Source organism: Drosophila grimshawi, unplaced genomic scaffold, assembly GCF_018153295.1.
Source record: "Drosophila grimshawi isolate 15287-2541.00 unplaced genomic scaffold, ASM1815329v1 contig_311, whole genome shotgun sequence".
Lineage (NCBI taxonomy): Eukaryota > Metazoa > Arthropoda > Insecta > Diptera > Drosophilidae > Drosophila > Drosophila grimshawi.
The window spans coordinates 990914-1005240 of record NW_025063098.1 but is presented as its reverse complement, the minus strand read 5'-3'; the positions used below and the strand labels follow the sequence as shown (position 1 = coordinate 1005240).

General features: G+C 38.6%; 1 protein-coding gene across 1 annotated transcript; it reads right to left on the bottom strand.

Annotated features, from left to right (window-relative positions):
- Positions 1–8083: 8083 nt before the first annotated feature.
- Positions 8084–13131, bottom strand: LOC6563056 (insulin-like peptide receptor). Its single transcript, XM_001990676.3, has 7 exons — positions 12289–13131; positions 11259–11796; positions 11048–11195; positions 10443–10838; positions 10157–10373; positions 9172–9431; positions 8084–9106 (listed from the first exon to the last, which is right to left on the bottom strand). The coding sequence occupies exons 1-7, from the start codon at positions 12805–12807 to the stop codon at positions 8521–8523; spliced, it is 2664 nt and encodes an 887-aa protein (XP_001990712.2). The 5' UTR covers positions 12808–13131; the 3' UTR covers positions 8084–8520.
- Positions 13132–14327: the final 1196 nt, after the last annotated feature.

The window sequence follows — 14327 nt, the reverse complement described above, 5'->3', positions numbered from 1 at the left end:
TCAACCGACTTACCAACTTAAAAACAACACAACGCCAGTGCTTCTAACTATCACATCTACTTACACACAGCATGAACTATTCTATTATCTGTGGCCCCCAGCCAACTTTGAAATGCAGTTTGCTGTTGCAGTTCCAGTGTCTCATCAAATAAAAGTCATTTGCACTTTTACACAAATTACTTGCAGCCACAACTCCACTCAGCTGGACCAAAGTCAGCACAAAAGCCACATAAATCCCAACGTAGCTTGCTGGTTGATTATAAACCTGAAATGGAAGACATCTCACAACATATTTAAACAAGGTGCAAATAAGCTTTTGCAGCACCGAACACTGCATACTCTGTAAGTACTGAGTACTCATTTTAAGTAGAAAATATTTTTAGCTTTATTAAATTATCAATTCTGCCCGAATAAAATTAAATAAAATAATAAAATTGATTTCTGATTTGTCGGAATCAGGATTTTCAAATACTTTCTATAACATATTTATTTATTAAATGTCGACTAATTTCAGACGACATGAAGAAATATAAAATAAAATAAACATTTTAATATTTAAATATAAATTAAATAATATTTATGCTGATCAAAACTTAGAATGTAATTTTAATTGATATAAATTGGTCAACGCAGACATGTTGTTCATTTCAAAAACGAAATCTGATGTTTAATTATGCTATTTAAAATTAAAATGTAAATCTCCGAAATTAAGGAAAACTATCTGATGTGTTTCCATTTTTAAATAGTAAGTATTTTTAAATAATCCTAGTATTTTGACTTTTGGTCACAAGTGATAAGTGTGCACAAATTGATTGTTGTACAATTGCAAAGAAAATGTTTTATTAAGGGTGCAACGATTGCCAACCACAATCGCAGTAGTACAAACGATGGATAGCAATCAAGCAGTGCTTTGCAGAGAGCAGATGAGAATGGTGTCTTCCATATTTATTCCGTCACTCATTTGCAGACTTTATTTTAGTTTCCATTTGCGCAATTTCCTGTTCGCTGTTTTGTCTAGCGCTTCATTATGCTGCGTAATAAAAATGCCAAACGGCGACAAATATGGCAGGATATACGATACTAATGAAGTGCCACAGTGACCAGGATGTGCCCGTGTGGATGGCAATAGGGAAGGAGAATGTTATCGTGTATTGGCAATTCGACTGGTTGGTAACCAAGACGCACACAATGGCCAACATGGAAATTAGATTTCTGTTGCAAAGTTTGGACAATCGATGAGTGTTACTATTGCCAATTTCAGTGCAATCAGCCTTAGTGTAGAAAATATTTTTTAATTAAAATTGCGGCAGGTCGCGCACAACCTACCGGCGATCAGCCGTTGAAACATAAATGCAAAACTTCTGACGAGTTCTTAGAAGTCGCAATCGTCATTCGGGAAATGGAATGCAAAAGTTTTTTGGTACAGATGAAGTGAAAGTTTGCTGCAGAAAGGCCACACAGCACAGGATGTCGACGGGAGATTGGCGCCCAAACGAGCAGCAGCGAGAATGGCAATTGCAATTGCAATGGCAATGGCAAAGGCAACTGCAACTGCAACGGCAACGGCAACGTCAACGGAAAATACACAAAACTTAAACCAATGAACATTAAGATAATGCAACAACAAGAAGAGATTGGCTAACCCTGGGGGACAGCTGGCCTGTGTCCCTCGCCAACATAATTCTGCATTCGACCTTAGAGCAGCCCGCAAAAGTTTTGCTTACGACTCCAAAATGCATTGGGCCAAAGTCGGAAACTTGCGCTTGCCACATTTGCCAGTTTGCATTCGAGCAGCAACATAAAGTTTTCAGCTTATGTTGTGATTTTTATTGTTCACAAGAAATATTTGTAGAATATGGCAGGAAACAGGGCGAGCGGGAACTGAGTGTCACAATATGAAGATAAGTTTTATGTGGCGCGGAAATTAAGAAGTAGGTTTATAGTATCACCTACCAACCCCAAGGAATTTGCAGTGCATGTCCTGTGTCCGGTCGCAAATGACTTGAGGGACTTCTCAATGTTAACGAGCAGTGCGAGACTTTGTTGCCGTTTGGAGAATGTGATTAAACGTATTAAGAATTCATTAGTCATTGGCTCATTAGCCAAAATGCCAAAAATGGCAACAGTCTCGGCCATCATTAAATATGCATTGAGTCTATTCATTCATGGCATTACCATTTCTTCCGCAAATATGGACCATCTATTGAATTTGAACTCTGTGCCCTAAGCACCTGCGAAGCCCGACTAATGCCCTGTCAATGCTGTGATTTTAATTAGACAAGAAGGACAGGTGCCGTCATTATGATAAGTCATTGATAAAAGACAAAGAACGTTGTCCAATACAAATGCAATTTAATGAAATTTCAATTTCAGCCCAATATACCAAATACTTAACAGCTGACAAATTTGATTTATGACTTTAATAATTGGAAAACACATTTAGAGAAGAGCAATTGGCACAGCTACAAACATAAATTGAATCATATAATTACAATTTTAAAACAATATGAACTTAATAATATATTTCAATATGTAGGTAAATTCGAAAAAACGAATTTCTGGATTTATTCTTTAATATGAAATTTTATATTAAATATTTATTTTATTTTTTTAATAGCTGATAATATTAATAATAATTATAATGGGTAATAGCTGATATTAAACAATTAAAAAGCAAAAAATAATAAACAAAAGTTTTTATTTTCTACTCTGCTAAACTTGAAATACTTTGAACTGGAACCTTAAAAAAAAAATAATAATACAAAATACATTTAACTAGAAAATTACAAGCAAAGTTCTTGTTTTTAAATTTAGCAAACACTTTCGGATAATGTTTTAATCTATTTGACTTTAGTGAAGTTTGTTAAACAAACTTCGTTTGATTCGTTCACAGGTGCTAAAGCGAACCCTTTTTTGTTTTGTGCCATTGTCCTAGCAAGTCAACACAGCTGAAACGTGTAGACAATGTTGCCATACACACACACACACACACAGAGAGAGACACACACACTCAGGCAGGTCTAAGTAGTAGCTCAAACACGTAGCACACGCACTGCAACAATTGCAACTCCACTCTCAACTTGCTGACTGTCGCTTAATTAACTTACTTACCTACTTACATGTGAGTAAAAAAAATAAATAAAAAAAATATCATTGCGATAAGTTTGGCAAACCTCAGCAAAAGCCATAAAATGTCGTGAGGCAACTTTCGGCAATTAATTACCCGCAAAACTTTTCAATTACGAACCAATTACGCCCAAGCAACAACCCATTTGGCACACACACACACACACGCACACACACAGAGAAACACACACACACACACACACAGTCAAGTCAGTAAAAATTGATATGATATTGAGCAGCATCGTCAGCTGTCGCCACATACACGTACTCAACTCACCTTTCTCTCTCTCTCTTTCACTTTCTCTCTCTCTCTCTCTTTCTCTCTTACTGCTGACGGTATTTGTTTGTGTATGTTCGAGTCTGTTAACGGAGGCTAGCCGATGACACGTTTTGCCAACACATCATACAACGTTGATGATGCCAAAATGAATGCGTTCGCCACAACGGAAATGCAGCGAAGCATCGAGCGATATGTCCTCCTCCCAAATGGCCGACAAATATGGCGCCCAAAACAATGGCCGCCTGCTGCAGCATTGAATAGTGTTTTTGTGCAAATTTGCACGGAATTGCAATCTAGTCGTCGCTGGGCATGGCGAATCGCGCATTGAAGCGGGAATTGGGAATTTGGGAATTTGCGGCATGGGGCATGGGGCATGGTGCATGGTGCATTGGGAATGTGACATCGGGCTCTAAGCAATTGAGCACTATGGCCATAAACACATATGTACATTCTAACAGCACCAATGGATATTGGATTTTCGGCTGTATTTTGTCGACATTTCAAATTGAGCTCTTTATTAAGGTGTAATTTTCAGTATTGCACGCGTTAGTCAAAAGCAAAGTTTATGATTCGCTTAAATTGGTCAACAGTTCGCTATTCAAATTTGTTGACGCAATTTATTGGAAATTATTGAGCCAATAGAATGTACATTCTGTACGGTTTGTGATTAAAAATTTCAAGCTCGAGATAAACTTGAAATCAGTCATTTAAAGCAATCATTTATCTATGACTTCAAAGTTTACAATTTTCCAGAGCTAACAAATATAATGACAATGTCACATCTAATTTCAGATATATAGAACTTAGTTTATTAGTTGACAACTTAAGATTTTACAACATTTCATTATAACTTTAAATTTAAGATAATATTCGAAAACCTAAATTTGTTTTAATTTTCTTACAGCCTAGCTATATTGAGGCAGTTCATTTTCCTGATAAATAATAAATATATTTAGTATCTGCTTCTGCCAATCTGCCAACTTTCAAAATGGCATGGCAATAATAATATAGAATTATGATCTTATAAAGATAACCACCTAGAAGCAATGCATGTACACAAAAGGACAGCTGCTAAATCTGAGTTTTTCAATCGATCGACCCAGCCAGAGTCAAGTAATTGACAGCTATTGACGAGGGCAGTTCCAGCTTATCCACAAATTTAGCCCCAAACGAACTTTAACCTAATCGATTGTTAAGCGGTTTATATTCAGTTAACAACAACTGGCCACAAATTGTCACTCACCTATAATCGGCTCTAATGACGTCCGATAAACGAACCATATTTATCAAATCGCATGTTTGTCGAAAATGAAAAGCATGCGTGTAATGACCCCAAAAATGAATGAAATTGAATTCAATTGACCAGAACAACTGTATATATATATAAACATATGTATATGCACATGTGTGTATATTTACTGTGGTCATTTTATCAATTGTGTATAAATCATTCAAATGTCAAGAGTGGAAAAAGTCGCCTCAAAAGTGTTTTAACCGGCATCTATTTCGAGTATAATTAAAAACAAAAAAAAAGTGGAAAAGCAAAGGGAAAACAAAAACAACAAGCTATCGCAACCATCTAAATTGTGTCATGTTGAACTATAAGTGACGTGAACAAAAAGTACACATATTGTATTTCAGGCATTTGCATTATTTATGAAACAGTCCGATTGGGCCGAGCAACACACGCAAGAGCTGCTAAGCTATATAAATATATACATATATATATATATATATATATATATATATATATTTACCACATATACATACCATTTCTCTCTGTTGGTCCTTCAACTGTGTAAGCTCAATGGTATCAAGTGCGCAAACGCACTCCAGCTGACCGACTGGAGGAGAGAGCGCTGCCATGGAGACTCTTAGATGAGTGCAAGTGATACTTACTAGACAGGTATATCGATACGATTGTTATCCCTCCAGCTGCTCATTTCCATGGCATCGCAACTTGAGTGCGACTTAAACGAAAATCAACTGAAATGCCAACATCAACTATGCACGTGTGATTACTGGTGCCACTTTATATTATCCGGAAGTATTTGTCTAACATTGCCAATTGGATTTGCTATGTGAGTGGGGCCAAAAAGACTGGATAACAACATAATGAATTGCAAATGAACTCAGTCAACGTGATCGAAATGTAACAGTCAAAGCTAAAGCGAGGTCAGGCTCAAAATGTAGCTGCTTAGCTGCGATGCTATAAAATTTGTATTGACTGACTGACTGACTAACTGACTGACTGACTGACTGACTGACTGACTGACTGACTGACTAACTGACTGACTGACTGAAATTTGATTACTGGATGGTTGCACACTAATAGAAATTGAAGTATAAACTTTGTTTTACAACAACTTTCTATTAGCTTGAAAGTTATGTGCAAAAATCAATATGCAATTTGAAACTGATTGCGCCTCCTGGTTTGAAATTTGGGATAAATTCAAATTTGCATTCGATTAAACTCATTTTAATTTCAAGTTTCACAACAAATTATTATATATATGTATATGTTTTGGAAAATCAATATAATATCAATATCAATAATATATAATTAATAAGCTATGAATGTTGTGTGGAAGAAACTATAATTGTTGACAAATCAGTTAATGATAAGAATAAACCAATTAATTATTATATATATATATATATATGACTTTTAAAGTTTGGAAAAGCAATTGTCAGGAATAAGAGAGAACATAATCAGCTTTAATCACTATAATTTTTAAATAAAATGTGTTTTATTTTCGATTAAATTACGATTTATTCATTGAGAACGTTAAAAGTTGAAGATAAATGAAGATTGATAAATGGATCGAGTTTAATTATTTAACATTCGAATAATACAACATGTGCAAATATATCGATAAAAATCGTTTTTAAAATGCTAAATTATAAAGCCAGTTTACCTTAAGCTTCAAAGTTTTATTTTTGCCATACTCCTGAAGCCAAACGACATAATTTATAGCGTGCTCATTCCAAAGAGAGATAAATTTAGTTGGCCATCTGATTTAGGAATTGAATTGAACAATTGAATAAAATAAGATAATAATATAAACATAGTGAAAATAAGTTATTTCAAAAGCCATTTGGCCATTGGCAGATCGTTGCATCAAGGTTTAACTGACATTAACTGGAGAAAACATAGAAAGTGTGTTCATATATCAATAACATAGTGTGAACTACTTGTTCATCCCCTGTCCCCTATTGCACTCCAGAGGGTACCCTAATGCACAGCAGCGATGGGTAGCCGAGGGCTGGGAATGCCATATCCCAGCAAAATCCAAATGCTTTAGCTGCAATCCCCGGCTCAGACGTGTAGACGCAGGCAAACTGAAATGCGTTGTCGATGTCGATGTCGATGTCAACGCTTTTGGGGTGTGTGTTGTGGTGCATGGTGCATGGTGCATGGTGTATGGTGTGTGGTGTGTGGTGTGGCAAGGACAATTGAAGTGCACACGGCATAAGCTCAGCACAGAATTGTGCAGCACTCAGTTAAATTGTCCAACTGACTGACGTCGGTTGCCCCCAAAACAGCAACAGGAGCAGCCTCAACACCTCAACCTCGAGACAAACAAGCACACACAAGATACACACGGAGAGTGCTGACGATGGCAGTGCATGGATAATAAACGAGTGCAGGGATAACGACGAAATGGGAGCACGGAAGTGTGCACCAAAATGGCGCAACAGTAAAAGTGCCGAAGACATTGAAATATTCGAATACAATCGGTTTAGGATTTGACGGCAGGAAAGGTGCTTGAAAACCGCACCAGGACTGAAAACAGTCTGAGCACCAGAGACCTGAGACCAAAGAGCTGTGTGTGTGTGTGCGAGTGTGTGTGTGTGTGTGTGTGCTGAGAGCTGAGTGCTGAGAACTAAGACACCAGACCAAAAACTAACGACATTGTGGTCGCACTGTCAGCGACAGGGACTCACTCGAAGTGCAAATCCTTTTTCGCACACGGCTCACAGCAACAAAACAAAACGTGTCCCGTTACGTCACTTGCGCCTTCGTCAATCAACGGCCATTGAGCGGGACACGTTTTGTGCAAGTTTCCTGCCTGCTGAGCCAAAGTTCAACCACAAACAGGGCGACACATGACACGTACTCAACTCGACTCCGGAACGTCGTCCTGTGCTCTCGCCTCAACATCCAGCGTACTCGGCATTATTTTTAGTTTTCCTCCTTTTTTTTTTTGGCTCTGTTTTTCTTCTTTTTTTTGTTTTTTGTTGTTTTTTGGCAGTGTTTTAAAGTTTTAAAGCTCTTTTGTGGCATATTTGCATATTAAGTGGCATGCGTTGAACGCTTTGCAACTGACGCATCCAACTGAAAGGCAGGTCCTGTGCAGGTTAGAGAGTGTTTTGTGGAGTGGATGTTGTTGCTCTGGCGTACTGTAATTTTTGAATCCAAAAGGACGATGACGACGAGGAGGCAGGTGTTGCTGTTGTTAGTTTGGCGTAGGCTTATTGTTGAGCCCTCCGTAACCGTAATTCCAACTTGCAAAATGTCAGGAATCTTTGCCTGCCAGATTAAAGCTCTTTGCGCTTTAGTGTGTGTGTGTGTGTGTGTGTGTGTGCGTGTGTGTGTGCCTGTCTGTAAATAACTGTTAAGACTTTAAAGCCAGCATGTAATGCCGACGAGCTAAAATGTCAAATTACCATAGATAAAAGGATTTTCTGATTTAATTTATATAGTTTGAGGAACTTTTGCAAATACACTTGAACATTTTGCCATTATCATACTCAGTTAGCAGTCGGTTAAGAATTAATTAAAACAAACAAAAATACTCAGTTAACAACTACTATATATATCACACATACATATATCGACAAATCCAACATCAGACGGAACATTTGCATTTAGTTATTAAACATACTTCAATACAACTTAGTAGCCTGAGTATTTTAGTTTACAGTTCACAAAAGCTAAAGCTAAAAATTACAATCGATTTAAAATGTATCTTAAATAACTGGTAATCAAAAATAAATTGATAAGCTGATTGATTGCTACAAACATTTTTCAAATTTCCCTGACACAATAATTCCACTGAGTAAAACAAAAATATATTAAAATAATGATGGAATAAAACATCTAATTGTTGTCAGTTGCCATTCATAAACTGTTCGACCTCAACGCTGATGGTCTTCAGTAGCATCTCGGTGGGATTGGAACAGCCATTCAAGACGCCCTCAGCACAAGCTCGAACCGAGATGCGATAATACTGATTGGGTAGCAGGTCGGTCAGCTTATGGGAATGCTGTGTGCCGGGCAATTGAATGCCACTCAGCTCCTCCTCCACAATGCATTTCTGTTCCAGCTGATAGCTGATCGAGGCATGGATATCCTTGCATTTTGGCTGGGCATGTTGAATTAGATAGTCCGCAATGCCCGTATCCTGAATTTCGCGCATTTTCTGCTCCAAACGCTCGCGATACTCATCATAATGTTTGGCTGCCTGCTCAGCTAAAATCTGAGCTGCCTTCCGAGCCTTCTTGGCTTCCAAGGATTCAGTTTCATTCTTTTTTTCCGAAATTGTCAAATTGCCGTTGATAGCTGGAGTTGTTGCATTGGTTTCTGCCTCGCTGCTCTTATTGATGGGCTTCGCATTTAACGAGGTGCCAGCGATCAGATCATTAAAGTCCAGGACCTTGTCAAATTTGTCTGTCTTAATTTGGTTTTTGCGTCGTCTGAAATGATTGAAACAGGCATCACTCAAGCTGTATAAATGGGATGCAGAGCATTTAATGCTTACGAAACATATATCAGATTGGGCAGCGCATCATCATAGGTTATTTGCTCCTTACTGTAGTAGTTCTCATCCTCTGGCTGTGGTCCCGAATCATATGATACCAGATCATTGCAATCGCAGTCCAGAAAGCTATTATTGCTTGCCTTAAATGTGGCATAGTTCCTGCCACTCTCCTCCGTCTTGGTCAGATTATGCACCTCATAGTTGATTATGTACTTGAATATGTTCCCATTGGGACGACGTGGTGGCCACCAATTCAATAGCTACAAGAACAAGGAATGGATGAGCATAGGCAACGGGATGAGTTATATGATAAATTATCAGCGACTTTTATTGATATTAACTATAATCTGTAGATGTTAAAAGCATACAACATCCTACAAATAAAACTATAATACTTAGTTGACCAAATATACATCTAGCCAAAAATGATTACTATAACATAATCATATAATACAATTGACAATTGCTGTTTCGGATATCTTAGTAAGCAGGAATATTTTTAGATACTTCTGCAACCGAAATATGGTAAAATGATACAATGTGGCCGATTCTAGACAACTACTTAACATATCAAAAACAAGTTTGAATGCTCTACTCAAAAGAGATCTCGATTTGGAAGTACTTCGCATAAATTGTTAATTTGATGAACACCATCTGTCTTCTAGATGACTATAATCAAAGACGATTTATATAGGTAATTCTCATGGGAAAGAACAGACTTAAAATACTGATCAGTCTCTTGACAGGATATTGTAGGCTAAGAAGTCACCTAACTAAACTAGGTATAATCAGCAGCGGCTTGCTCATACAGAGACACAGACGGATATGGCCAAATTGACTCGGCTATTGGTGCTGATCAAGAATATATCCCATCTGCTTACTACACACTGTTGCACAAGTTTACTATAACCTTTTGTCTCAAATTTAAGTTTATACTTAATAAAAGAAACTAAAGTTTTCGATCCACAAAAAGAAAATGACTTACAACTTCCGTACTGTGATCGGAGCTGCCATGAAGTCGACTCACTGGACTCGGCTTGCTGGGCAGCGTGCGAAAGTAGAGTATCTTGGAGTATGCATCAAGTTGCATGTGGTAATCGGTACGTGTGAGAGTCTTCACAAAGTACGCATACTGAGTGTGGGGCTTCAGGTTGGCGAGGACGTGTCGACGATTCTTGCTGGTTGAGACGTCCATTAGCCAGCTAATAGAAATGATTGGAGCCACATTTAGATACTCTCGATTAGTTGGCCAGTTATCACGGCCCACTTACTTGTCATGTCCACAGCCATGGCGACCATCGTACTTGGTGACATTGCGCTGGGGTGCCTCCATATAATGATATGAGTAGCCGAGCAGTGTTTCCATATCGTCACATTTCAAAAAATTTGTCGCAATTCGTACCGCTGTGGCATTAATATCCTCAACCTGGGCATCCAGGGTACGCACAAAATTGCCACAAATGACGCGCTCTCCATTCGAGTTGGGCGACACATCGACTATGGAGATCTTGCGGATGCTCTTCAGTGAGGACTGCAGCTTTAGCACCTTCTCATAGCACAAACTGGGATTCAGGTGAAAGAAAATTGTGCCACGCTGTATGGCCACCTGACGATTGGCTGGCCAAATGTGTTCCATGTGATAATTGTTCACAACGAACAAGGCGTATCTGAAAGTGCACAGTTTGTGATTGATCAATAAATAATAAATATTTGTATTCAATTTAATGCATATCTCAATATTTATATTAATTAAAATTGACTTAAATCGCTCTAAATATAGTTTTTTTTTAACTTGCATTGAATTTGTAATTAAATTTTCGAGCAGAAACTATGTTTCGAAAAATGAAATTTAAGATTAGATGAGCAATTTTCTTACTTGTTTTCAATAAGCTCATCGCCGCGTATAGTATCCAAGTTTTGGAGGAAGGAGAACGACATTAGCTGAGCTGAATGCACGACTTTTAGATAGCCAGTAATCTCTTTGATGCTGCCCAACGCCTGCTCCAAAGCAGATACAATTTTTTCTGTCACATCAAGTGTTTATTTTATTATTCGTTTTCAATGATAGGAATCTATAATTGGCTCACCCTTTATATCGACCAGCTCGATGATGAGCGATCCATTGATGGTTACACAATCACGCAGTTGCTCCAGATCCGCGCCACGCTTCACATGGAAGACGCCCCTGCACTCCAGCTGACATTGCAACATTCCATTGGCCTCGATGACGGGCTTGTGATTATTGGGGCAATGTTCCACACAGCGATAGCCACTCGTCAGGGGAATGAGATTAAGCTGTCGGCATTCCTTGTGCGAGATGCACTGCCTCTTGTGCAGCTCATAGCTGGCAATGCACCGATCCACACAGCTTCCATTCCGTTGATAATTGGCGCACAGCGTACAATTCTGCAGAGAGCAGCCCGTAATGCAACTGGACTGGCAACAGTTGCCAGACATATCGCAACCATTGCCACCACAACTCTCCGGACAGCCTTGGCGTCGTGGCGGCTCCAGGCGCACCTGATCTGTTTCCATATTCCAGCAGTATTTTTTCTTATTTATCCGATTCGAAAAATCCGCGGAGAGGCCGCCACAAACTGGGCAATGATTTGGCGATTTGTTCAGCTTGAATATAAGAAAAGATTCAAATACATTCATCGATTTTCGATTTGAATTAAAATAATTTGAAATTTCTTAAATTAATATGTGCCTAATAAATATAAAAATAAGTATAAGTAGTTTTATAATTATTGCACTAAAAAGAGCCTCAACGAAAGTGATGAATTTTCCATTAGTAAATACGGTTTTAGGATTATTAGATTAATGTATAACATGTAAAAATCAAAATATTAAGAAAAAATATAATAATATATAAATTATTAATTAAATATAAATCACGTTGCAAAACACTCACTATCCCAAACTATTTTATAAGTGTCTATATAATATTATATATTTTATATTTTATTTTTTATGTATATATTTTATAAGTGTATAAAGTCAATTGGTTTAACGTGAGCATCTGCCGGGATGGCTTAATCTCATAATTTTATAAGTGTATAATAATATTGTAGAACATTGAAGTTTGAAGCTCAATTAGCGTTTATTCGAGCTCACCTTAATGGAGAAATGCTGAGCTGTGACATTGCCGAGTAGATAGATCCAGTCAACGGTCTCCGCAAAGCACAACATGGGATTGCTTTCGATGCGAATGTAACCGTTCTGAATGCGCTGCAACTCCACAAATCCCAGCTCCCTCAGATTGCGATTCTCGTAGACTGTGAGGGCATATTGATCGAACAGCAGCTTCTGGCCGCGTATCAATTTCAGCTTTGGGAACACGGACTGCAGCGTAAGCAAACCGGTGCAACGATAGAGCATCAGATAGTCGGTGATCTCGGTTACCTCGCTGCGCAACTCTGTCAGACTCGCATTGCTTGCCAGTTCCAGGTGCACAATGCGCACGTGGCCCACAACAATGCTGCAGTTGCGCATTTGCTGAAAATCCGAGATCTGGCGCAGTTCCATGGAACCGCATATGGATTGTGATGCGATGGTAACAACGGGCGAAAGCAGGCACAAGCAAAGCAAGTGCAACAGCATATTGAGTCCGATCGACGATGCCAACTGACACATTCAATTTAGAGCACTTGACCCGAATGGCCTCTTTATACCATTTATATATATTGTGTATATATATATATATATATGGGGGAAAGGCCGTTTTGGGGGGCAATTAGCGCCACGCTATAAATTGCACACTTGAATGCCAATGTCGTTTGATGAAGATAATGTTCGTTCACAATATATATAGATATGTGTGTGTGTGTGTGTGTGTGTGTGTGTGACTATTTTGTATACACGCTTCCGAGTGTGGCACTAGCTCCGTTAGCGACGACGTTTCGGTTTCAACTGATTTAACCGGCGAGCAAAACAATCTACAACGGCGATTGGATTCGATCTTTCCAATTAGCCAGAGAGACCTGCCCTCAGTTTTGGCGATTATTGTTTTGTTTCTTCTTCCTCGTCACTTTTTTGCTGGCCCTGCGTCAGTAGGCAAGTAATCAACTCCTGTTCTCAATATCTCTCACACCAGCTGCAAAATGTTTGTGCTGATTTTACTTCTTTTTTATACCCACAATCCATTAAAAATGTGTAAAACGGGTATAATGGTTTTGTGCAAATATATGTAACAGGCTGAAGGAAGCATCTCCGACCCCATAAAGTATATATTTTCTGGAATAGGCCCAAGTTGCATCAAGATCGGATAAGAAATGCCCAAGTTATAGCCGAAAATATATTCCCACATTGATCTCATTTCAATCAGTAGCCGCAAGCATTTTCTGTATGCATGAATGAATATGCAAGCGCATGTGTTAGAAAGAGATGGCATGATAATCGACGCGAGCGTCAATATGTTTTTGCGTGTATTCGGCAGTGTCCCGTTACTTATGATTGCCTGTACGTATTTATGTATGTATGTACATATATGCAATATGTTTGTGTGCATTCTGCAGAGTCCCGTTACCTACGATGCGTGTACGTATATATGTATGTACGTATGTATGAATATTCACGTGTTTGTCGGCAGAGCGCACTTGCAATAAATAAAACCAGAATATGTTTAACAACTGGATTGAGGGTATATCGAAGTCGAGCTCACTCGATTACAGCAATCGTATTTTATTTTTTTTTGCAGCAGCAGCAGCAGCAGCAACTGCCTAAAAGGTGCGTCTGCGTGTGTAGCAACTGAACAGCATTTCGTTCCCCTCATTATATTAATGCAGCGCCGCCTCTGTCGAACTTTTTCAGTCGCTTCTCGCCTCACGTGTTATTTGGTTCGTCTCTTTTTGGGCATCTGTTGCTGCCCTTCAATCTCGTTCTCTTCCTATTCACATCTGCAGTCAACTGAGAAACCAGTTCGCCGTCGTCGTCGTCTTTAGCATCTGTTTTGCTGTTTTTGCATTGTTTGTTTCCTTTGAGATGCTGCGTTAACTGATAACAGAAATGCGTCGTTGCGCAAAAATTAAGTTGCACCGGCGGGCATTTCAATTAGAGCAAAGAGTAGTAAAAAACAACAGTTGTTTAGAGCGAACAATTATCGATTTCACTCGACTCAATGCAAGTAGTAAAACTAATGCTTAGAATGTGCAATT